The following is a 24,286-nucleotide window of genomic DNA, read 5'->3' as shown; positions in this document are numbered from 1 at the left end:
AGACTAGGAGTTTCATACTTATTTTTCATTAGATAAACCCATGTGAGCCTAGTGTGATCATCAATGAGAAGCAAAAACCATTTTGCACCAAAAATGCTAGAAATCTTAGAGGGTCCCCAAATAACCGAGCCCTGAGTGTCGCGAGCGAGAATTCCTGCAATAGATCTCTCCAATGTTGACAACCGGGAAGTTGAACCACATTGATCCAACGGTGAGAATAAAGGAAAAAAGTGGGAGTGCTTGCTTGTGCACAAAGTAAGGTCGTTGGAGAGTAGTGGCACATGAATATGTAAGGTCGTCAGCGAAACCTTTGTCTCTCAACTACTTCCCTCAAGCCCCACAAGGCCTCTGAAAAGGTGACAACGATGATCCCCGATAATTCCACGAGTCTGAATTTTAAGCTTCCAAATCTCCCTCCAATCATGCTTTGGATCAAAGGAATCATCCGTCGAGCGGCATATTTGATGGTCAAGGTTTCAACCTCCGATTCCTTCCATAAGCACTTGTCTCTCAGAACCCGAGTCTCATTCCAAATACTGACTTCTTATTCTCTCTAGCGGAGCAGAGAGAGAGAGAGAGAGAGAGAGAGAGAGACCTGATTTTGTTGTTGAGGATGCGTCGGGATGGTGGTGGAGAGCGGAGTTTGGTCGAGGCTAAGGTGTAGAGAGAAAACCCGAACCCATATATATATTTTGCATGTTTAATTTTGTTTTGTGAAAAAAATGTGTGCTCCCTGAAGTTAACTTCTGGCTCCGCCATGAAAGCGCAAAAAAAAATAATATTTTCGATTAAAATATTTTATAGGATGTTAATCTATTATTAACCGGCTAATTTTAGTATATTGGGTGTCGAAAACCTTAACGAACGACCATGTGTATCGAGAGGAGAACATGGTCGTTGACTCGCTTAGTAAGCTTGGTTTTTCTTTGGATTGTTTTACTTTTTTTAATTCTGATAGTTTACCGACTCATATTCGATATGTGATTGTAAAATATGACAAGAGATAAAGATATCATAAAAAATAGGCAAATTAAGCCACTAGCCCAATAACCCACTATCATTTTAAAAAATAGTTAAAGTTTCATTTTATTAAGAAATAGCCCACCAGGCCTAAGTAAATTAATTAATTGGCATGTTAATTTAATTTACTTCGAAAAATAGTCTACCATGCCAAAAGAATTTAATTAACATGGTTAGGTTAATTAATTTACTTCGGCATAATTAATTTACTTTGACTAAATAGCCGTAAATAATGATGTGACATAATACGGATGTGGTTATTTATCTAATATTTACGTCTGTAAATACATAAAAATGACTGTTTACCTAAGATTTACCAAACATTGACTATTTAGCAATATCAAACATTTAAATTGGCTATTTTCCTAATGAACCCATCTATATTCAGTCAAAATCAATTAGAATCGTTAAAAAAATATAGGATGTTAATCTATTATTAAGCGGCTAGTTTTAATCGGTTTAAAATCAATTAGAACCATTAAAAAAATAATCGATCCGAAGAATAGTGGTTAAAAGTCGCTTCTTTACACAACTAATTATTTTTTCATGTTAATGTATTTTAATTGTTTTATAATTTAAATTTGATATTAATTATCCTTAAAATAGTATTAGTTTTCCGTCTAGTAGAGTTACAGAATATAGTAAAATTAGCATAAATATAAAGAATATAAAATTTACACAAGTTAGCAAATGAGGTCTCTTGCTATATTACTGATATTGAAAACATTAAGGTATTATTCTGTACGCATCTTTTTCTTTTTTTGCATCAGTATTTATTTTGTGCGCTTCAAAAATAAAAATAAAAAAGTGATATGGAATTACTCAAAAAGAAAATAAACAAATTGATCGCATAATTCGTGGGGTTTTTTATTTTTATTTTAATAAGTCGGAGTTGTCACTGAAGGAAATATTTATGCGGTTATAAAAGGCCTCCTATTCTTCTTCTTTCTTTCATATTCCCAGCCTCTCATAAGTCTCACAAGTCACAGCCTGATTATAGTGATTTCCTTAGATCTCGACCTTCTTCCTATCCTCACGCCGTCAAAGCTCCGTTAACCGCCGTGCCTTATTCGTCGTAAAAGTCCACCGCCAACGTCTACACACTCTATCCAATAACATAAAAGCAATGAAAGGTACGAATATTGTTCTTATAGTGATTACTATATATGGGGTGAGAATGAAATAATTCGTACGTGACAATGAACTTCAAGAAATATTATGGACGACTATTTTGTTTACAATCAGAAAAAAGTTGGAACTTCAGATATCAACTTCAGGATATAGCTTAGGAGACTAGAAACTAAATTTTGGAGCATGACAAAATTATTGTTGAACATTTTTTTGGAGAATGAAAATCAGAGAATAATATGCTAATATATTTAGTTTTGCAGTGTACTAATATCAACTTTTTTTTTTTTTCTTTCTTTTCAGATTGGGCGGAGTGTCCGGATGATATGTTGGCTATTATTTTTGAGAAATCAAAGTCGTCAATCGATTTTTTGGGACTTCGGTTAGTTTGTAGCTCGTGGCGCAAGATTATTATGGATCGCAAGATAAGAGCTTCATCAGAGCATCGAATTCCTATGTTGATGGTCCCAGGCAAAAAAAAGAGCGTTTGGAAACTCTACCATCCAACTCAAAACAAGTATTTGGAGAATCTCAGTCTCAAAATCCCCGGCGTCGACATGTCTTTTAGCGGCTCCTCGGCGGGGTGGTTAGCGGCGGTGAACGATGACTTCACGATCACACTCCACAAACCCTGTTTTGGGGTCGGCTTTGTCGGTCGTCGAAACCAAACCATTTGCCTTCCCTCTTTATTCCCTCCTGATATGACCTACGTAGATGATCTCGGCCACAGTAAGCGTAGACTGTACGTACTTTTCGAACGGGAATATCACGTCAAAAAGATCCTCGTAACAGCCGATCCGGTGTCGAATCCGGAGAAGTGTGTCGTCTTAGCGATATTCGGAAGAGACGAGAGATTGGCTTTCATTAGGTACGCCAAGGACACAACATGGACCACAATAGATTTGGAAGAAGATCGCGGACAATTCCACGATGTCGTGCAACACAAGAATCACTTTTACGGTGTAAATGAATTCAACAAGTTGGTGTGCTTCGATATTCCTGACGAGGCGGGTCCGGTCACCGTCAATGTCCTCACGCCTAGATTGGATTCTGAACCGTGCATGGTTCAAAGGTATCTCGTGAAAACTCCGGAAGGAGATCTTTTGCAAGTTGCAAGGCAAAAGGCTTGTGAGGATTTTTGTTGGACGATTAGGTTTAAAGTTATGAGATTAGATGCGGGTGAGTGTAGTTGGACGAAAGTGAAGAGTCTTGGTGACGTGGCTTTATTCTTGGGGGACAATGCTTCCATTGCCGTTAGGGCTTCTGACTTTTATGGTTGTCAATCGGATTGTATCTACTTCAACCAAGACAAAGACCCAATGGACATGATTCATCACTTCGGAGATTTTGGCATTTACGAAGTTGGAAAAAAGAGGTTCAGCTCGAATTTGAACATCAATTGGTCTACTCTAGATAGAATGCCCAAGAGACCACTTTGGATTCTACCCTCAAATGTACACTAGCATATTCCGTTTTTGTGTTTTTTTTTTCTTCTTTTCGTTTTACCCGTAAATTAGTTTCATAGTTAAGCCGTATACTAGTATCTAACTTTAGTGATCAGACATTAAGAAATACCTATTTTTTTTGTTTGTTTTTTATTTTAGTGCAATAAGGAAATATAATAAATAGAAGTCTTTTTTCGGTATTCGGCATCTCAGTAAATTTATGATAGATAAGTTGAAGACAATGAAACCAGAGAAAAGAAGGAAATAGGAAGGTCTAGTTTCTCATTACTGAATCAAACGTATTTTGTACAATAATTAAGCTAACAACAACTACTAAATACTCGGAAATAAACTAATAACAAACTAGGAGGATAATAGCTTACATCACACGTAACAACCTCCTAGACTTTAGGAAAAAAGCATAACTAATATCTAAAGACTAGCTAACAACTTCAGATGCACGTTAATCAATTAACTAACTTCAACACTCCCCTTCAAGCTAAACTATACACGTTTAATAAGTTTAGCTTGCAACACAAGTCACTGAACAAGGGTGAAGGAAGAGCCTTTGCCATTATGTCAGCAATTTGTTGGCAAAGAAGGAATGTGATGCAGGTTGATATCCTCATTGTCAATCTTCTCACTGATGAAGTGCTTGTCAATCTCGATGTGCTTGGTGCGATCATGGTGAACAGGGTTCTTCACTATGCTAATGGCGGCTTCATTATCACAGTGAAGAAGAACCTATTGTTCATAGGGAATCTTCAGGCTGTTGAGTAGTCGTCTGAGCCAAATTCCTTCACAAATCCCTTGAGCAAGTGATCTGTACTCGGCTTCGGCACTGTTACGTGAGACACTAACTGCTTCTTACTCCTCCAGGTCACCAAGTTGCCATAAACAAATGTGCAATAACATGATGTAGATATTCTACCAGTCTGAGAACCACCATAGTCAGCATCAGTGTATACTTCAATACTTTGAATGGGACTCTTCTTGAAGAACAACCCTTTTTCTGGAGTTCCTTTGAGGTATCGAAGAATTCTGAACACTGCTTCCATGTGAAGCTCCTTGAGATTACTCATGAACCGGCTCACCAAGCTGACAGCAAACCCAATGTTTGGTCTAGTGTTTTCCAGATAGATCAGCTTTTCTACCAAACGTTGATATCTTCCTCGATCCACTGCCTCATCAGACTCAGCTTCATCAAGCTTGAGCTTTGACTCCATAGGAGTATCAGACGGTTTACAGCCAATCATTCCAGTTTCCTTGAGAAGATCAAGGGTGTCTTTTCTTTGAGACACACAAATACCCTTTTTAGATTTGAGTACTTCCATACCTAAGAAGTATTTTAGTTTACTCAAATCCTTAACTTCAAACTCTATGGCAAGTATGTGTTTGAGGTTGACAAATTCTTCCTCATGAACACCTGTGATTACAATGTCATCAACATAGACACTCAGAATTGTAATTTTACCACCGGTACCATGTTTAGAGAAGAGAGAATGATCAGCTTCACTTTGAGAGTATCCGACTTTCTTCAATACCAAGGAAAATCTGCTAAACCAAGCTCTAGGACTTTGCTTGAGTCCATATAGACTTTTCTTCAACTTGCACACTTTTGCTTGAGAATGTTGATTCTCAAAACTAGGTGGAATGTCCATGTAGACTTCTTCTCTTAGCTCACCATTTAGGAAGACATTCTTGATGTCTAACTGATGCAATGGCCAATCAAGATTTGCTGCTAGAGAGAGTAAGACTCGAATAGTATTTTACTTATCCACGGGAGCAAATGTCTCTTGGTAACCACCTCTAGCAACTAACCTTGCCTTGAACCTCTCGATGGATCCATCAGAATTGTACTTGATAGTGAACAACCAACGACAACCCACAGTCATTTTTCCAGGTGGCAGCGTAATGATATCCCATGTGTCATTCTTCTTTAGGGCTTTGATTTCTTCATAGGTGGCTTGCTTCCATTCTGGCTTTGCTAGAGCTTCTTGTATTGAGGAGGGAATCTGAGTGAGGAAGGCTTTGCAGCCTGCTGAAAGATGGCCATAGTAAAAAAAATCCTCTATCTGATATGGTGTGTGAGCTCTAGCATATTTTCTCAAGGAAATAGGTAAGTCCTACCTGGATCATGTTTGTCAGCTGGCAAGGGACTCGGATCCAATGATTGGTTGGCTTCAGGCTCAGCTGGTGATGACTTTGTGAGGTGGTTGTTGGATTTTGTGATGTGGAATCTGTTTGGACAGGCTCAATGTGAATTTGTTGAGGCACAATTGAAGAGTGAGTACCTTTATCCTGAGATTCTATGAATTTTTCCCCCTGAATCGAAGCGTAGAAAGTATAGTTTTCTAGGAAGGTAATGTCCATGGTGTGAAAATATTTTCTGAGAGATGGTGAATAGCATTTGTACCCCTTTTTTGATGGTGAATAGCCTAGGAAAATGCATTTCAGGGACCTAGGATCTAGTTTGTTCTGATCATAAAGATGAATAAAGGCTGAGCATCCAAACAGTTTATGTGTGATTGTTGAAAGGAGTTTAGAATTCGGAAAGCTCTCAAGCAATTTCTGGCAAGGAGTTGAGAATTTTAGGACTCTTGAGGGCATTCTATTTATGAAATAAGCTGCGGTTAGAATTGCCTCTCCCTAGTATTGTTTAGGCACATTAGTAGTGAACATGAGTGATCTAGCTACTTCTAATAAATGCCTATTTTTTCTCTCTGAAATTCCATTTTGTTGAGAAGTTTTAACACATGAGCTGGTGTGTATAATACCATTTGAGAGGAAAAACTCACTTAGGATTGAGTTGAAAAATTATGTGCCATTATCTGAATGAAAGATCTGAATTTTTGTGCTGAATTGTGTATAGATCATCTGGTGAAATTTTTTGATGAGACTAGGAGTTTCATACTTATTTTTCATTAGATAAACCCATGTGAGCCTAGTGTGATCATCAATGAGAAGCAAAAACCATTTTGCACCAAAAATGCTAGAAATCTTAGAGGGTCCCCAAATAACCGAGCCCTGAGTGTCGCGAGCGAGAATTCCTGCAATAGATCTCTCCAATGTTGACAACCGGGAAGTTGAACCACATTGATCCAACGGTGAGAATAAAGGAAAAAAGTGGGAGTGCTTGCTTGTGCACAAAGTAAGGTCGTTGGAGAGTAGTGGCACATGAATATGTAAGGTCGTCAGCGAAACCTTTGTCTCTCAACTACTTCCCTCAAGCCCCACAAGGCCTCTGAAAAGGTGACAACGATGATCCCCGATAATTCCACGAGTCTGAATTTTAAGCTTCCAAATCTCCCTCCAATCATGCTTAGGATCAAAGGAATCATCCGTCGAGCGGCATATTTGATGGTCAAGGTTTCAACCTCCGATTCCTTCCATAAGCACTTGTCTCTCAGAACCCGAGTCTCATTCCAAATACTGACTTCTTATTCTCTCTAGCGGAGCAGAGAGAGAGAGAGAGAGAGAGAGAGAGAGAGAGAGAGAGAGAGAGAGAGAGAGAGAGAGAGAGGGAGAGAGACCTGATTTTGTTGTTGAGGATGGGTCGGGATGGTGGTGGAGAGCGGATTTTGGTCGAGGCTAAGGTGTAGAGAGAAAACCCGAACCCATATATATATTTTGCATGTTTAATTTTGTTTTGTGAAAAAAATGTGTGCTCCCTGAAGTTAACTTCTGGCTCCGCCATGAAAGCGCAAAAAAAAATAATATTTTCGATTAAAATATTTTATAGGATGTTAATCTATTATTAACCGGCTAATTTTAGTATATTGGGTGTCGAAAACCTTAACGAACGAGCATGTGTATCGAGAGGAGAACATGGTCGTTGACTCGCTTAGTAAGCTTGGTTTTTCTTTGGATTGTTTTACTTTTTTTTAATTCTGATAGTTTACCGACTCATATTCGATATGTGATTGTAAAATATGACACGAGATAAAGATATCATAAAAAATAGGCAAATTAAGCCACTAGCCCAATAACCCACTATCATTTTAAAAATGACTGTTTACCTAAGATTTACCAAACATTGACTATTTAACAATATCAAACATTTAAATTGGCTATTTTCCTAATGAACCCATCTATATTCAGTCAAAATCAATTAGAATCGTTAAAAAAAATATAGGATGTTAATCTATTATTAAGCGGCTAGTTTTAATCGGTTTAAAATCAATTAGAACCATTAAAAAAAATAATCGATCCGAAGAATACTGGTTAAAAGTCGCTTCTTTACACAACTAATAATTATTTTTTCATGTTAATGTATTTTAATTGTTTTATAATTTAAATTTGATATTAAGAATCCTTAAAATAGTATTAGTTTCCGTCTAGTAGAGTTACAGAATAGAGTAAAATTAGCATTAATATAAAGAATATAAAATTTACACAAGTTAGCAAATGAGGTCTCTTGCAATATTACTGACATTGAAAACATTAAGGTATTATTCTGTACGCATCTTTTTCTTTTTTTTGCATCAGTATTTATTTTTTGTGCTTAAAAAAAAAAAAGTGATATGGAATTACTCAAAAAGAAAATAAACAAATTGATCGCGTAATTCGTGGGGTTTTTTATTTTTATTTTAATAAGTCGGAGTTGTCGCTGAAGGAAATATTTATGCGGTTATAAAAAGGCCTCCTATTCTTCTTCTTTCTTTCATATTCCCAGCCTCTCATAAGTCTCACAAGTCACAGCCTGATTATAGTGATTTCCTTAGATCTCGACCTTCTTCCTATCCTCACGCCGTCAAAGCTCCGTTAACCTCCTCCGTTAACCGCCGTGCCTCATTCGTCGTAAAAGTCCACCGCCAACGTCTACACACTCTATCCAATAACATAAAAGCAATGAAAGGTACGAATATTGTTCTTATAGTGATTACTATATATGGGGTGAGAATGAAATAATTCGTACGTGACAATGAACTTCAAGAAATATTATGGACGACTATTTTGTTTACAATCAGAAAAAAGTTGGAACTTCAGATATCAACTTCAGGATATAGCTTAGGAGACTAGAAACTAAATTTTGGAGCATGACAAAATTATTGTTGAACATTTTTTTGGAGAATGAAAATCAGAGAATAATATATGCTAATGTATTTAGTTTTGCAGTGTACTAATATCAACTTTTTTTTTTCTTCTTTTCAGATTGGGCGGAGTGTCCGGATGATATGTTAGCTATTATTTTTGAGAAATCAAAGTCGTCAATCGATTTTTTGGGACTTCGGTTAGTTTGTAGCTCGTGGCGCAAGGTTATTATGGATCGCAAGATAAGAGCTTCATCAGAGCATCGAATTCCTATGTTGATGGTCCCAGGCAAAAAAAAGAGCGTTTGGAAACTCTACCATCCAACTCAAAACAAGTATTTGGAGAATCTCAGTCTCAAAATCCCCGGCGTCGACGTGTCTTTTAGCGGCTCCTCGGCGGGGTGGTTAGCGGCGGTGAACGATGACAATCCACAAACCCTCTTTTGGGGTCGGCTTTGTCGGTCGTCGAAACCAAACCATTTGCCTTCCCTCTTTATTCCCTCCTGATATGACCTACATAGATGATCTCGACCACAGTGAGCGTAGATTGTACGTACTTTTCGAACGGGAATATCACGTCAAAAAGATCCTCGTAACAGCCGATCCGGTGTCTAATCCGGAGAAGTGTGTCGTCTTAGCGATATTCGGAAGAGACGAGAGATTGGCTTTCATTAGGTACGCCAAGGACACAACATGGACCACAATAGATTTGGAAGAAGATCGCGGACAATTCCACGATGTCGTGCAACACAAGAATCACTTTTACGGTGTAAATGAATTCAACAAGTTGGTGTGCTTCGATATTCCTGACGAGGCGGGTCCGGTCACCGTCAATGTCCTCACGCCTAGATTGGATTCTGAACCGTGCATGGTTCAAAGGTATCTCGTGAAAACTCCGGAAGGAGATCTTTTGCAAGTTGCAAGGCAAAAGGCTTGTGAGGATTTTTGTTGGACGATTAGGTTTAAAGTTATGAGATTAGATGCGGGTGAGTGTAGTTGGACGAAAGTGAAGAGTCTTGGTGACGTGGCTTTATTCTTGGGGGACAATGCTTCCATTGCCGTTAGGGCTTCTGACTTTTATGGTTGTCAATCGGATTGTATCTACTTCAACCAAGACAAAGACCCAATGGACATGATTCATCACTTCGGAGATTTTGGCATTTACGAAGTTGGAAAAAAGAGGTTCAGCTCGAATTTGAACATCAATTGGTCTACTCTAGATAGAATGCCCAAGAGACCACTTTGGATTCTACCCTCAAATGTACACTAGCATATTCCGTTTTTGTGTTTTTTTTTTCTTCTTTTCATTTTACCCGTAAATTAGTTTCATAGTTAAGCCGTATACTAGTATCTAACTTTAGTGATCAGACATTAAGAAATACCTATTTTTTTTGTTTGTTTTTTCTTTTAGTGCAATAAGGAAATATAATAAATAGAAGTCTTTTTTCGGTATTCGGCATCTCAGTAAATTTATGATAGATAAGTAGCTAGCGGTATTTAAAATAACTATAAAACAATGCCATTGTTATTCATATTCTCGTTCACATTCCACTTTGCATTTTCGACCAAACATGCCCTAAATTCATCATAAAAATTAAATCAAAGCAATTTCTGCACATGAATACAAATTTTCCCCAAGTAATGAACGGAAAATTGAATTTACATATAGAATTGAAAGCAACATATTTCAGACGAAGATGCACTTGAAAAGTTCTGAAAAGTACCATGTAATAGTTCTGAAAAGTTCTACAATGGTGGTAGAAATGAGCAACCGCGAAAGCAATATCTTCCGTAGTCCTGGAAGGCAATGATTCGCCGAAAGCAAGAAACCTGGAAGAAGAAAAAAGTAACTCATCAAATGACTTATAAATACGAACAGGGACCTAGGTTACATGTAAAAGAAAAAAAAAAAGTACCATCAAACCCAATTCTCGGTCCACATTCTGGGTTTGTTGTACGAGTTCGGGCTGAACAGATCGCAGTAAAATCCATTGCAAGTGTTGATCTGCAACAAGTCACTTGTTAGAATAATTATAAAAAAAAAAAAGGAAAAAAGAGTGTAGAGATCGATGTAATTCATCGGAGAAGACGGTCTCACAGTGGGATCGGAGCATCTTCTTGCTGGCAGATGACCTTCTAAGGACCGTTATCAGTTCGAAGCTCGACTCGAGGGACGAAATGCTCTACACATGGAAACCAATGTTGACATAAGTTGAATCAAAACAACTATAGATATATCTTCTAAATTCTAATTAAACCCAAACTGAAAAACAGTGAGAGAATTTAATACAGTACTAATCCATAGTTCCACTCAGCGCAAGCATAAGGACCGAACCGTAAATGCACATACATATCGGCCTCACCCACGGCCTCGACGAACTGAACAGATCTTTGTTTCCTTTGAAATCATACTGAAAGAAGAGCACGATTATCGAAGAGAAGCATAAAAAAAGGCATTCTATTTCAGGGAAAAAAAGAAAAAAGAAAAAAAAACAGAGCGCTAATCAAGTTTCATTGTAAAATTTTAAATTAACCTGGCCTCGACTTGGCTCGTGAATGTTCCATAAAACGTCTGTCTCGATCACATTAAGACCGAAGGAAAGAAAAAGAAGAAAAAGCTAAACATACATGTAGTTGCACAAAGTAAACATATACATAATTTGCACAGACCATTACTTACTCGGTACAATCAGAAGAAGAAGAAATCATAACCATGAACACGCCATTAAATATCATTAGAACGAACTCTTCAAACTTGCACATGTTTATTTTTCAAGTACCATCGTACGATCGGGTCTATTCTCTTAATATCTCCAGATTGTTCAGCCATTTATTAACAATAAGTCATGTCCATTCTTAAAGCTTAGCTTAAACGTCATGTCCATTTAAGCACTGAACAATTAACACTAAAAGTAGCTTATGAAGCTTCCACTTACAGACCATAAAAAATTAGCGCACTGGAACTGAAATTCAACGATATGGTTGGGAGAGGCGCGAGTGAGGAGTGAAGTCCATAACAACGGGCAAGGCGAGAGACAGAATGGCAGCCGCAGGGAAGTACACAGCTCCGTCCTGGTGAGCCTAATGCCAAATCACACTCATTCTATCATATATACAGAGTGTACACATACAAATAAGACAACCAACCATGATCCCTTGGTTTAGAAGGTACTCGTTTATCAACACGTGATGGCTTCTGGGAATACTCCGCTTATTTCTTCCCTTATTTTCTGTGTAACCTTACTCAGCCACAAAAGCACTACAACAACAAATCATCATTACTATTATTAATTATTAATTATTGCAATTACTCTTTCAAAGGTCACACTCACATGGTTGCGCAATTAGACCCTTCTCATGGACTACACCGCCTATGCAAACAAACTCACTCACAAAATTAGCCACGTCACTCTTAACTCCAACAGGAAAAGGAAAAAGAAGGAAACATACCCCAATTCTGGAGCCAAGGATTTCCACTTGGACACAGGAGATGTGTTGATCTGCAGAGAAGCAAAGTTAGGAAAGAAGACAAGACGGGAAATCACTGAGGGCTTCTTCATCCCTGCTGTAACACCTTGGTTTTGGGCCAAGGTGTTGGCGAGCATACGGCTCTGCTCCATGGCGGCAAAGGAGGCCACGCTGGGCCCACCCATGCGATCCAGCGTCACGAGCTGAGACTGCTCCCGAGAACACAATACACATTGGAATGAGTCAGATGGTGATGACGGGAATGAGCTGAGAATTCGGCATTTTGAACCTGGTTGAATTCGTCGGCCCAGGCGTCGGGGCCGTGGTTGGTGAAGTTGGCGAGCCAGGCGTCGGAGGCGTGGAAGGCGGGCTTCTGTGACTCGTTCCAGTAGCGGTCGAGGTCTCGCGGTCGGGCAGGGGCGGGGTGGGCGTCGATGTCGAGAGAGGAGAAGAGGGAGTCGAGGTGGGCGGTGATGAAGTGGTCCCCTTGGTGGGCGAAGATGTGGCGAGCCATGATGGTGCTCCGGTCCCGTTGCTACTATAAAGATCATTTGTTTGATAACATGTATGTCAATAAATCTTAAATTTTATGACAAATCCTGGATTAATTGACATATATATCACCAAATCCAAGATTTATTAACATATAAGTAAAACAGAAAGGGTAAAAAAGATATTTCAAAAAAAAAAAAAAAAAAAAAAAAACTTATTCATACTTTTGTCATGATTAAGCTTTTGGTTGTTCATGTAAAACTCTTCTAAACTACTAATATTCCCCTGCAAATTTCAATCTAGCAAAACTATTATTATGGGTCTAATCACACCTATATACCCGAGTTCCGTTTACTTGCAAAACTATATACATCTGATATATTTAAATCCTTGCATACACCGAAACAAACGACCTCAATCTAGGACCAACTGGCTAGAAAATGGAGGCCTTTCGACGTAATCAAATCCGACCACAAACTCAAACATTGAAATATGTAAACAATAATACATATATGATACACAGAGCATAAATATAGATATGATCACTTACCTGTTAGGCCTCACCCAAAGAAGATCGTCGCAGTGTCTTTCAAGTCAATCGTCTTGACGCCCAAAAACCAAGAATTTGTTGACCATCAACATTCTTTCTTTCTTTCTTTCTTCATGTACTCTGAGAATTTTGGCTGTGGTTTCGTACACTAAGCACCGAGCGTTCTAGAGTAGAGCTCTTTGAGGGAACCACGAGCACAAGCGATCCCGAGTTCGTCGAGCAGAGATTGTTGAACTCGAACTCGGAACACCTTCATCTCATGAACCAGCCTGATCGCCTCCACATACAACTCGCTCCGTACGTAACCGCCGAGCATCGCGTTCCAACACGCATTGTTTCTTCTTCTTCTGGAGTCCATCACATCTCCTGGGTCGCCGACTTCACCAACCACGGCCCCGACGCCTGGGCCACCGACTTCCAGTGCCACCACCAAGGCCCCGACGCCTGGGCCGACGAATTCAACCAGGTTCAAAATGCCAAATTCTCAGCTCATTCCCGTCATCACCATCTGACTCATTCCAATGTGTATTGTGTTCTCAAGAGCAGTCTCAGCTCGCGACACTGGATCGCATGGGCGGGCCCAGCGTGGCCTCCTTTGCCGCCATGGAGCAGAGCCGTATGCTCGCCAACACCTTGGCCCAAAACCAAGGTGTTAGAGGAGATGTGATTATGCAGAGAAGCGAAGTGATGAACTCGGGAACGTACGAAAGCGTACACTTTTTATCGTTCATTTGTCCAGAAATAGATAAAGGGTGAAACGTACTAGAGTGTCAGCTTCTCCATACAACACGAAAACTATAAAAAATATATCACCACTTCTACGTACAGCTCTGTGCTTTTGTAATGATAACGAGCTGGTTTGCGTTTCCATTTTCTATTAAGATACACATTAAAACAGAACAGTGCAATGCTTGCTCAAACTTTAAATTCAATCATATATCTACATACCTACACTTGTATAGTTACACTATCACCTGGAAATCAACAATAATACATAAACACTTATAAGGAATACTTTGCATTTCCATTTTCTATTGAAGTACACCAAAAAACAGAACAGTACAATTCTCGCTCGAATTCATAATTTCGTTATATATCTAAATACCCAACACCCATATGGTTACACTATCACCTGAAAAGTCACCCTAAAGCATAAAGAGGCAAAAGGAATACGAACCGCCATTGAAAAGGTTTCTGTATGAGTGACTGTCTTCGCTACTTCCTAAAATGTCTCTCACAGACTACTTCGTTCCAGCCGTGGCTGGAACAGAGTCGAGTCGAGCCAAACGAGGCATTCGATTTCATTGCCCTTCTCTTCACAACCTGCAAAACATCAAATTCGAAGATTGCAAATAACATAAACGCTATTCGAAAGAGGCAAGAATTCGATTCTGCCAAACATAAACGAGACAATGCATTATTTACTATGCATTGAAGAACCAATTTAGCTTCCTCTACTGTGGCACTATTCAAAAGCTTAAACACTCAGAGCTCTCGATGCCAGTAACATGGTAGAACAAGTCTAGGTTCTCTGAATATACTCTGATTAACATGTGAACATAACGATTCGTGTTCGTAACCTTATTTTATTAATTTTTTCTTTCAATTTCTGCGAGATTTAATCTGCGACCTGTGTAATGCCATTTTTCTCGGCAGACAAATACGCAATCAAGATCATGATTTTTTTTCCTCTCCTTAAGCAAGAAACGAACAAGATTGAGGATGAAAAAGAAATAGAAACTACTTGTACATGTCCTCGACGGCCTAGATTGATGGTGACTCGGCTCTCTGCCATGGATTCGAAACGCAATATCCGAAAACCCTAATCTTGAAAGACGGGAATTCGGTTCTGCAACATTCCAGGCTTGAAGCCGAAACCCTAAATCATCGTTCACCACGATGGCGAGAGCGAGAAACGGAGGTTGGTCGAAATCGATTTCATGGCAAATCGATTTCACCATAATGCCACGTGGAGCTCCGAGAGACTCTCTCGGGACCACCCATAGTCCACGCATATAAATATATATATACTAGTTTTTTAGCATCGCGCTACGCGCGAATGATTTTAGCATATTATAATGATAATAACAAGTAAAATTTGTAGAGGTTAATTTGTGTTATCAAGATTTGTAAACAATGGACACCAAAGAAACCGGCAATTAAGAAAAAATCCTTAAAAATAATAAACGAATAATAAAATGAAAAAAATTATTTTGTACATTGATTAGACTTTCATGGGTAAATAAGACTTGCGTTCGCTTTCCAATGAAATATGGAGACGCATATAAGGTGAAGGAAAATAAATATCAAAGAGAAACTAATAAAGAAAATATAAAACTGTTGTCGCTGTTTTTCGGACAACGATTTAGGAGTCGCAGGCGGTTAGACCCGAGGCCGGACCAAGTGGTCTCGTCTCGACTCGAGCGTGTCGGACTCGGTGTCCCGAGTCTTCCCTTAACTGTCAGTGGTGTTTGAGCTCGCCGGCCCACATGGAAAAGATGAGAGAACCGTGAGCTAAGAAGGGAAAACAGAGGGGGTGCCTCTGTTTACCTCTCCGACGATCAACATTAGTGGGATTGAGGTGGAGTATAGAGGATTTAGAGGGTGAGAGGCCAAAGATGAGTGAAACGAGAGAAGTATGAGTTCTACAGTGTTTCGGGACTCAAAAATGGGTTACCTTTTGAAGAGAGTGGGCTTCTTGTATTTATAGGCGACCAAGGGGTCATTGGTGGGCCCATTGGCCGAGGATAACATAGGCTCGGCCATTGGCCGAGGATAGCATAGGGTGGCCGAGGATAACATAGGCTTGGCCGAGGATAGCATAGGATGGCCGAGGTCGAGCTCGTGAGGCCGAGGTCGAGCTCGTGAGGCCGAGGTCGAGCTAAGGCCGAGGTCGAGCTCATGAGGCCGAGGTCGAGCTGAGGCCAAGGCCCAGCTCATGAGACCGAAGTCGAGCTCATGAGGTCGAGGCCGAACTCATGAGGCCGAGGTCGAGTTGAGGCCGAGGTCGAGCTCATGAGGCCGAGGTCGAGCTGAGGCCGAGGTCGAGCTCATGAGGCCGAGGTCGAGCTCGTGAGGCCGAGGTCGAGCTCGTGAGGCCGAGGTCGAGCTAAGGCCGAGGTCGAGCTCATGAGGCCGAGGTCGAGCTAAGGCCGAGGCCGAGCTCATGAGACCGAAGTCGAGCTCATGAGGTCGAGGCCGAACTCATGAGGCCGAGGTCGAGCTCATGAGGCCGAGGTCGAGCTGAGGCCGCGGTCGAGCTCATGAGGCCGAGGTCGAGCTGAGGCCGAGGTCGAGCTCGTGAGGCCGAGGTCGAGCTCGTGAGGCCGAGGTCGAGCTCGTGAGGCCGAGGTCGAGCTCGTGAGGCCGAGGTCGAGCTCGTGAGGCCGAGGTCGAGCTCGTGAGGCCGAGGTCGAGCTCGTGAGGCCGAGGTCGAGCTCATGAGGCCGAGGTCGAGCTGAGGCCGAGGTCGAGCTCATGAGGACGAGGTCGAGCTGAGGCCGAGGCCGAGCTCATGAGGCCGAGGTCGAGCTCATGAGGCCGAGGTCGAGCTGAGGCCGAGGCCGAGCTAATGAGACCGAAGTCGAGCTCATGAGGCCGAGGCTGAACTCATGAGGCCGAGGTCGAGCTCATGAGGCCGATGTCGAGCTGAGGCCGAGGTCGAGCTCGTGAGGCCGATGTCTAGCTCGTGAGGTCGAGCTCGTGAGGCCGATGTCGAGCTCGTGAGGTCGAGGTCGAGCTGAGGCCGAGGTCGAGCTCATGAGGCCGAAGTCGAGCTCGTGAGGCCGAGGTCGAGGTCGAGCTGAGGCCGAGGTCGAGCAAAGGCCGAGGTCGAGCTGAGGCTGAGGCCGAACTCATGAGGCCGAGGTCGAGCTCATGAGGCCGAGGTCGAGCTGAGGCCGAGGTCGAGCTCATGAGGCCGAGGTCGAGCTGAGGCCGAGGCCGAGCTGAGGCCGAGGCCGAGCTCATGAGACCGGTCTTTGGCCCCTCGGCCATGGGATCCCGCGGGCGCCGTCGACCCGGAATGGACTGACAACAAAAACTAACATACACTAAAAAGAATGTATGTTATTGATATAGGCTACGTTTGTTTGTGATTAAAAAGCTTTGTTTTTGTTTTTAGGAAAAACAAAACTGTTTATCCGGTGATTGGCAAAACTGTTTATCCGGTGATTGGCAAAACTGTTTTTACAAAAAATTTCAAAAACGTTTTTAGATTTTGTACATGAGATAGAAAAGCTAGGATTCTTAACTTTTAGAAAAAGTGTTTTTAAGTTTGCTATATAAATTACTGTAATATCATCGTAAAAAATATTATTTATATATATGTATATAAATAAGCATATCAATAATTATTATTTAATTATTAAGAACATAACTATTTTAGTTTTTTTACTATAATATATTTATTTTACAAAACGCTAAATCAGTTTTTGTTACCAGAAACAACTGTTTTATAAACAGTTTACCAAACACTTTGTCATTTTTTTTAAAAAAAAGTTTTTTATAAAATCAATTTTTTTAAAAACAAAGCTATGTCAAACAGGGCCATATTATAATATAGCATTAGTAATTATGACTCGATTATGATTATAAAATAACATAAAAAAAATTACACAAAATATATTGATGAGAGAGAGAGGAAAAAATATATATATATATATATATATATATATATATATATATAAAAAAAATACAAAATAGATTGGATAAAAAAAAAAAAAAAACGAACCAATGAAATATGTAGACACATATAAGGTGAAGGGAAATAAATATCAAAGAGAAAAAGAAAGATAATCTAATAAATAAAATATAAAACTTATATACACTCAAAAGAATGTATGTTATTGATATAGTATAATACAACATACATTATGATTATAAAATACATAAAAAAAATTACACAAAATATATTGATGAGAGAGGGAGGAAAAAAACAATATATATAAAAAAAACTACAAAATAGATTGGAAAAAAAAAACGAAAAAAACGAACTAATGAAATATGGAGACACATATAAGGTGAAGGAAAATAAATATCAAAGAGAAAAAGAAAGATAATCTAATAAAGAAAATATAAAACTAATATACACTCAAAATAATGTATGTTATTGATATAGTATAATATAGCATCAGTAATTATGATTATAAAATAAAAAAAAATTATACAAAATATATTGATGAGAGAGGGAGAAAAAAAACAATATACACTCAAAATAATGTATGTTATTGATATAGTATAATATAACATCAGTAATTATGATTATAAAATTAAAAAAATTATACAAAATATATTGATGAGAGAGGGAGGAAAAAAACAATATACATAAATTTTTTTTTACAAAATAGATTGGAAAAAAAAAAAAAAAAAACCCCAAAAAGGCAAAGGCAAAAAGAGGAGAAAAAAAAAAAAAAAAAAAAAACCGGAAAAGGCAAAGAAAATAGAGAAAAGAAAAAAAAAAAAAAAAAAAAAAAAGGAGGAGGCTGGCAGGGTAAAAAAGAAAAAAAAATGGGAAAAAAAAGGGAAAAAAGAAAAAACCCACGGGAAAAGGCAAAGAAAAAAAAAAAAAAAAAAAAAAAAAAACCGCCACGTGTCGCCGCCTGGCGACGCCACGTGGCGGCGTGTGGGTGAAAGTTGAGAATACCCTCCTCTTTATTATCTATGTTATAGATATATCCAAATAAATGTTCAAAAGCCACTAACCTTCTTATCTTAATATGTACTCAAATAACATTATTATATTATTTACATAAAATTAATTATTGATATAATTTATAATTTTAAAAAATTATTACAAATTAAAATTATATTAACTTATACTTATATATATTCAAAAGTTTGATTTTTTCTTACACAAAATGTATATAATTTAATTGTAATATGAATAAACATATATAAATAGATATTGTAAATATGATGTGGGAAAATGTAAATATATATATAATTTATAATACATATATATTTATAAAAAAAATTGCATACAATTAATTAGAAAAGTGATAATCTATACGTATTATAAATATATGTATATATATATATGTAGATTATTACAAGCGGATTTTATATTCTGGATAAAGTATATCATGCATAGTTACATAGGAGGGTTATCATCTAATATTAATATGCCACTATATTGCGTGTACTTTAGAAGAAAAAAAAAAAAAAAAAAGAGAATAGTGCAAAAGAGAAAAGTCCCACATCCAAATTGAAACAAAGCATTGGACGGAATCACACCTTATATATAGCTATAGAGTACATCATTTATGAATCATACGATTTTTCTAAAATATCGTTCGTTAATTTTTGGTAAGTATTTGAAATGAAGAATTTTCTACATACAAAAAATTGGGAAAATATATATCATATAATAATGAAAAAGTAATAATTGGGAAAATATTTATCATATAATAATGAAAAAGTAATAATGTGGCCTGACTAGTATTATAAATATATAAGAAAGAGAACGAAATAAAAAAAAAATTCCATTTATTCTATTCATTGTATTTCCTGGTACAAAATCCTTACAAATCTTCAACACCGATGAGTATAAATATTCCCGGAGTTAAGTCTCAGGCCACATCGGCAACGACGTCCAAATAAATTTTTGTGTACGCACTTAATGTGGTCGTGTAAACCTTTCGTCGTTCCTTGACTCTCCGGCACGCTGTGGAAGTAGCAGAATATTCCCTGCGGACGAGGTACGTTTTCTTCCTCCGCGACCTCCTCGCCGTCCTCTTCCGCGCCGGCGACGATCTCGCCTTCCTCCTCCACGCCGTCTTCCTCCGCGACGAGCTGGCCAGCATCGTCTTCCTCCGCGACGAGCACGACCTCCGCTCCGGCGACCTCCATATAGAATTGTAACCTCAGAGAACGAGCGAACGAACGAACGAACGAAGAAGCAGAAGATCAAGATCAAGATATAGAAGAAGAAAGAAGAGTGAGATCGAGCGATGATGATGACTTTCTTTTATAGGGAAAGATTAGCTAGAAGAATCGGCTAGGCTAACACAGTCTTCTTTTCATTTTGTCACGTAGAAGAAGAAAAAATTAAGCTAATAATTTAGTCCTTAAACTCTTTTTGAAGCATTTTGGTCCCTAATCTATTAATATCGTAGCATTTTGTTCCTTTTTCAAAAAAAAAAATATTTTATGAAATTATATACCTTATAAACATAAAACATGTTTATAAACTAAATTAAATTGTTAATTTTACAAAATAAATTTGTTAAATCATATTTTGATCCTAAAAGCACTAAAAAAATTAAACAAAATTATATTTTTATAGCATTATATATGTTACTTTTTAACTTTTTAAAATTATAAACAAGTTATTTTAGTTTGTAATTAGTATGTTTTAAGTTAATTTGGTGTTGAATTTAAAAAAAAAAAGTTATAACTTTTTTCAAAAATGATCAAAATGCTATAAAATCAATAGGTTAAGGACCAAAATATTTCAAAAAAAGTTTAGTGACCAAAACGGCACTATCATAAAAAATTGGGGACTTTGCGCCAAAAATTCTATACTTTTTGGATTCAAGTTTACCCGACAAGTATGTATATATTTCTTTCTACTTATATGTAACTAATAACTTTATTCTTTTTCTTTTTCGTTCACGTATGTATTTACCAACCGGATGAAAAAAAATATTGAGCTTCTACCACCAACAAGAGTATCTGAATCCACAGAGGAGCAGAAAACTAATAAAAACAGAGAATAAAACTTAGCCAGTTTAAAAATGCTGACCCGGTAGGTCATTTAATATTAACCAATAATTTACGTCTAATTGCTTTATTCTGACAACATTAGTCTAAAAAATCTACGTCTTTCATAATTTACAGAGTGCATGTAAATACATGCAATCACAAACTTTGATACAACACAAGGCTTGTATTACAATGCATGCTAAAACGGTAGTCAAACCTTCAGTTCTAAATATTTAGAGAAATTGCCCCATTTGTCACCAATTTTATAATTTTTTTCTCATTTTCCACCAAAAGACTCATTTTTCCCAAAATGCCACCATCTATCTCAACAATGTTGACATCTATTTTTGCGCTTCACTATGAGATGTCAACATTGTTGATATAGATGTCAACAATGTTGACATCTCGGTGGCATTTTGGGAAAAAATTAGTCTTTTGGTGGAAAGTGGAAAAAAATTATGAAATTGGTGGCAAATGGGACAATTTCTCAAATATTTATAGATAAGCTTCTAGACAATTGAGTCCCCAGTTTTCAACCACTCTAACTTTAGTCCAAAAAAAAAAATCCAAAAGAAGACAAAGGTAATAAATTTGTAATATTTTTTCTTTCAATCCCGCGTACTAATAGACCTAACTTTGTTTTGTAATGCAGAAACACCATCACCATCTCTAAAGCGAAAATTGCTCATGAACTATATTCATATACTAAATTCCTTATATTTTCCTCTATAAATTGTAACTTATAGTGAAGAACAGGAATAGCTCAAGAAAAGAAAAAGAAAATAAAAAAAGGATGGTAACTTTTTGCCATGTGCCTCTCTTTTGAAAAAACCCCAAGCGTTAAAGACAGGTACAAAGCAAGAAATTCAAGTTATGAGGGCTAATATGCGAAAAAAAGTTGAGGAGGGGACCGATTTGTAAATTTTTAGGATAAAAAAATATATAAAAAATAAAAAACGAGAAAAATGCAAACAAACAAAAAAAAATTTGAGGGGCCCCCTCTGGCTCCTTACTAGCTTTGTGCCTGGTTACAAGAGTATATGTATTCAATGTTGTATTATAAAATTACACGGACTAGTCAATCTTAAACGTTGAAATTGCGTTAATCCGTGTTAATTCATTCAATGTTAATTCATATTAATTTGGTTTATTTGTGTTTATTTGTGGGAGAATCGGTGACTCTGTGTCTCCGGTCGATGGTGAAGATCGACAGCAAATTGTGCAAGTTGACTTGGCATTGAAGATCGATGGTGAAGATCTCGTAATATTTATAAAGAATTCTTTAATCTATTAATGAAAGGCTTAATTATTGTAATATTTTTCATTTATCAATTTATTTATTTTAATTAATTTATATTTGTTAACCTAATGAGGGTATTAACCTTTGTTGCGCTTTGATCCATGAGATTGTGCGAGAATCGGTATCGCCTTCGCGATTTGGGAAAAATCCTTACTCACAATGACATCAAGAACCCTCATTTCATCTTTGATATAATTAAGATAAGCAAAACTAGACAACAAGTGCGAGAAGTTCAACTTTTCTCATGCTAACACATATCAAAAAGACAGATTTAAATAAGATCAACAAATAAGAAAATATAACGACAAGAGTAATTAGGACAAAATGGACCTTATGTTGCTCCGATAGTCTTATAAAATAATGCTAAGTTACACTATATGACATCCTTGTAATCTCCATAACTTTTAGGATTTGCTCATTGCTGTAAAGAGAAGAGAGTGAATCAAATGATGTTTGGAATGTTAAAGCAAAAGGAAACAAATATTCTGACTAACCGTTTTTTAAAATGTGGGATTCCAGGACTTCTCTACCTAGAGTCTCAAACATCTGCACAAAAAAAAAAAAAAAAAAAAAAAATACAATTACAAGTTTTAGTTATCTACTTATTTGGTTTTCTTCTTTCCGGCTCGAAAGTTACAAGGGTATGATCACTCTTCTCTACCAACATGTTTTTCTTAGCATTTCATTCAAACGGTTTTTATTTCCGTAATAAAATAAAATATCCACCATACTAGGCTAGGATCCTTGTTGGTCGTTGATTCCACAAAATATGAATTATAGCTTGTCAATGTACGTTTTGTTCCGGGCAGGATAGTAATGTAAACACACAATTAGAAATCAGTGATACATAATAAAAATAAAAAATAAATAAATAAATAAATAAAATTTAAAATTCATGACTTTTGTATCAATGATACTTTAGTGTCAGCTTCTCCGTACAACACGAAAACTATAAGGATTAATTCTGTTTTTACCCCCTGAACTCGTACCTCGATTTCATTTTACCCCCTGGACTGGGGATTGTTGCAGAACTCATCTCAGAACTTAGACACGTGTTACAACTTGGCACTTCCGTCAGTATTTGGACGTTAAGTGGTCACGTGTTTAACACGTGAACTGGTCTGAAAGGGTATAAGTGTATTTTTGCATATACTGAATATTTTTATTGTTTAAATAAATTCTCAGATATATTAATTATTAGAATAATTATTAAATATTACAATTGTTTCAAAAATATAAATACTTTTTTAAAAAATGAAAGAACAAATCCCGCGTACACAAATCTAGGGTTTGTTCTTGTCTCGCGAAAAATGGTGAAACCTTCGACATCCAAATCCCAGGCGAAATCGAACCCTAGCAACAGTGGAGGAGGTTTCAGAATGAAGTCTCCGGCACAGAAAAAGAAAAAAAACCCAGCCAGCGAAGTCTCCGATGGCGTACTCGAAGAAGAAATCACAGGGTCGGAGAAAAAAACCCAAGTCTCCGACGAAAAGAAGAGCTGGTCGAGAGAGAAGTTCATCAGAGAGCGCGTCGGTCAATAATAGACCAGTATATGGTGAGAAACCCTTTTTATATGTGTTTAGTGTTTGAAAAGTGTAGGGACCACATTGTCTAGTTTTGGTTGGAGTTATGTTTCGATTTCGTAAAGAATCTGAGTAGGGACCACCATTGTTTTGTTGTTTCTTTAGTTTTGAGCATTATAATCTTTAATGGGGGGACCAGTGGTGGGTGGTAGTCTGTTATTGGTTTTTTGTCCTTTTTGAATTTGTTTAGTAGTTGTATTTTAATACTGCTTTGGTTGATTTTAATTAAAAATTTGTTCATTTTAATTAAAAATTGGTTGATTATTGTTTCAGTTAAAGGGTCTGGTATGTTCACGTTCAAAGTTCACCACGGGGGTAGAGTGGAAATGGTGAATGAGCGTTTGACATATGTTGGTGGTCGGATTGACTACGTAGACCACGTAGACGTGGACAGACTGTCGTTGTTGGAGCTAGACAAGATTGTAGAGAAAACTCTTGGATACTCAGCGATTCCCGTGTACTATCTGGAACCTTATGGGGAGTTATTTTTCCTGGACTGTGATCTGAGCCTGTTTATAGCAGTGTCAAAGCTGTATGAGGAGTCTGAAGAACTGAATTTGTAT

The 24,286-nt window shown here is 37.7% G+C and overlaps 2 protein-coding genes and 1 pseudogene across 3 annotated transcripts; 2 read left to right on the top strand and 1 right to left on the bottom strand.

Annotated features, from left to right (window-relative positions):
* Positions 1-2,561: 2,561 nt before the first annotated feature.
* On the top strand, positions 2,562-3,611 carry LOC149403415 (putative F-box protein At1g44080). The gene has a single exon (XM_089608688.1). It carries the CDS (start codon positions 2,562-2,564, stop codon positions 3,609-3,611), a length of 1,050 nt encoding a protein of 349 aa, XP_089464814.1.
* Positions 3,612-9,047: 5,436 nt separating this feature from the next.
* LOC149403414 (F-box protein At4g35733-like) lies at positions 9,048-9,896 on the top strand. The gene has a single exon (XM_089608687.1). The coding sequence runs from the start codon at positions 9,048-9,050 to the stop codon at positions 9,894-9,896; it is 849 nt and encodes a 282-aa protein (XP_089464813.1).
* LOC149403413 (uncharacterized) lies at positions 9,896-19,985 on the bottom strand (annotated as a pseudogene). Its single transcript, XR_016296012.1, has 8 exons — positions 19,772-19,985; positions 14,425-14,459; positions 14,314-14,377; positions 11,959-12,126; positions 11,774-11,885; positions 10,725-11,707; positions 10,543-10,631; positions 9,896-10,456 (listed from the first exon to the last, which is right to left on the bottom strand). The product of XR_016296012.1 is annotated as an uncharacterized LOC149403413 (transcript).
* Positions 19,986-24,286: the final 4,301 nt, after the last annotated feature.

Source organism: Urtica dioica, chromosome 3, assembly GCF_054948205.1.
Source record: "Urtica dioica subsp. dioica isolate 48M chromosome 3, U.dioica_male_clone48M_v1_H2, whole genome shotgun sequence".
Lineage (NCBI taxonomy): Eukaryota > Viridiplantae > Streptophyta > Magnoliopsida > Rosales > Urticaceae > Urtica > Urtica dioica.
This window is presented reverse-complemented; position numbering and strand designations above follow the sequence as displayed.

Coding starts and splice junctions, on each gene's coding strand:
- LOC149403415 (XM_089608688.1), top strand. CDS start 2,562: ATGGATCGCAAGATAAGAGCTTCATCAGAGCATCGAATTCCTATGTTG.
- LOC149403414 (XM_089608687.1), top strand. CDS start 9,048: ATGACAATCCACAAACCCTCTTTTGGGGTCGGCTTTGTCGGTCGTCGA.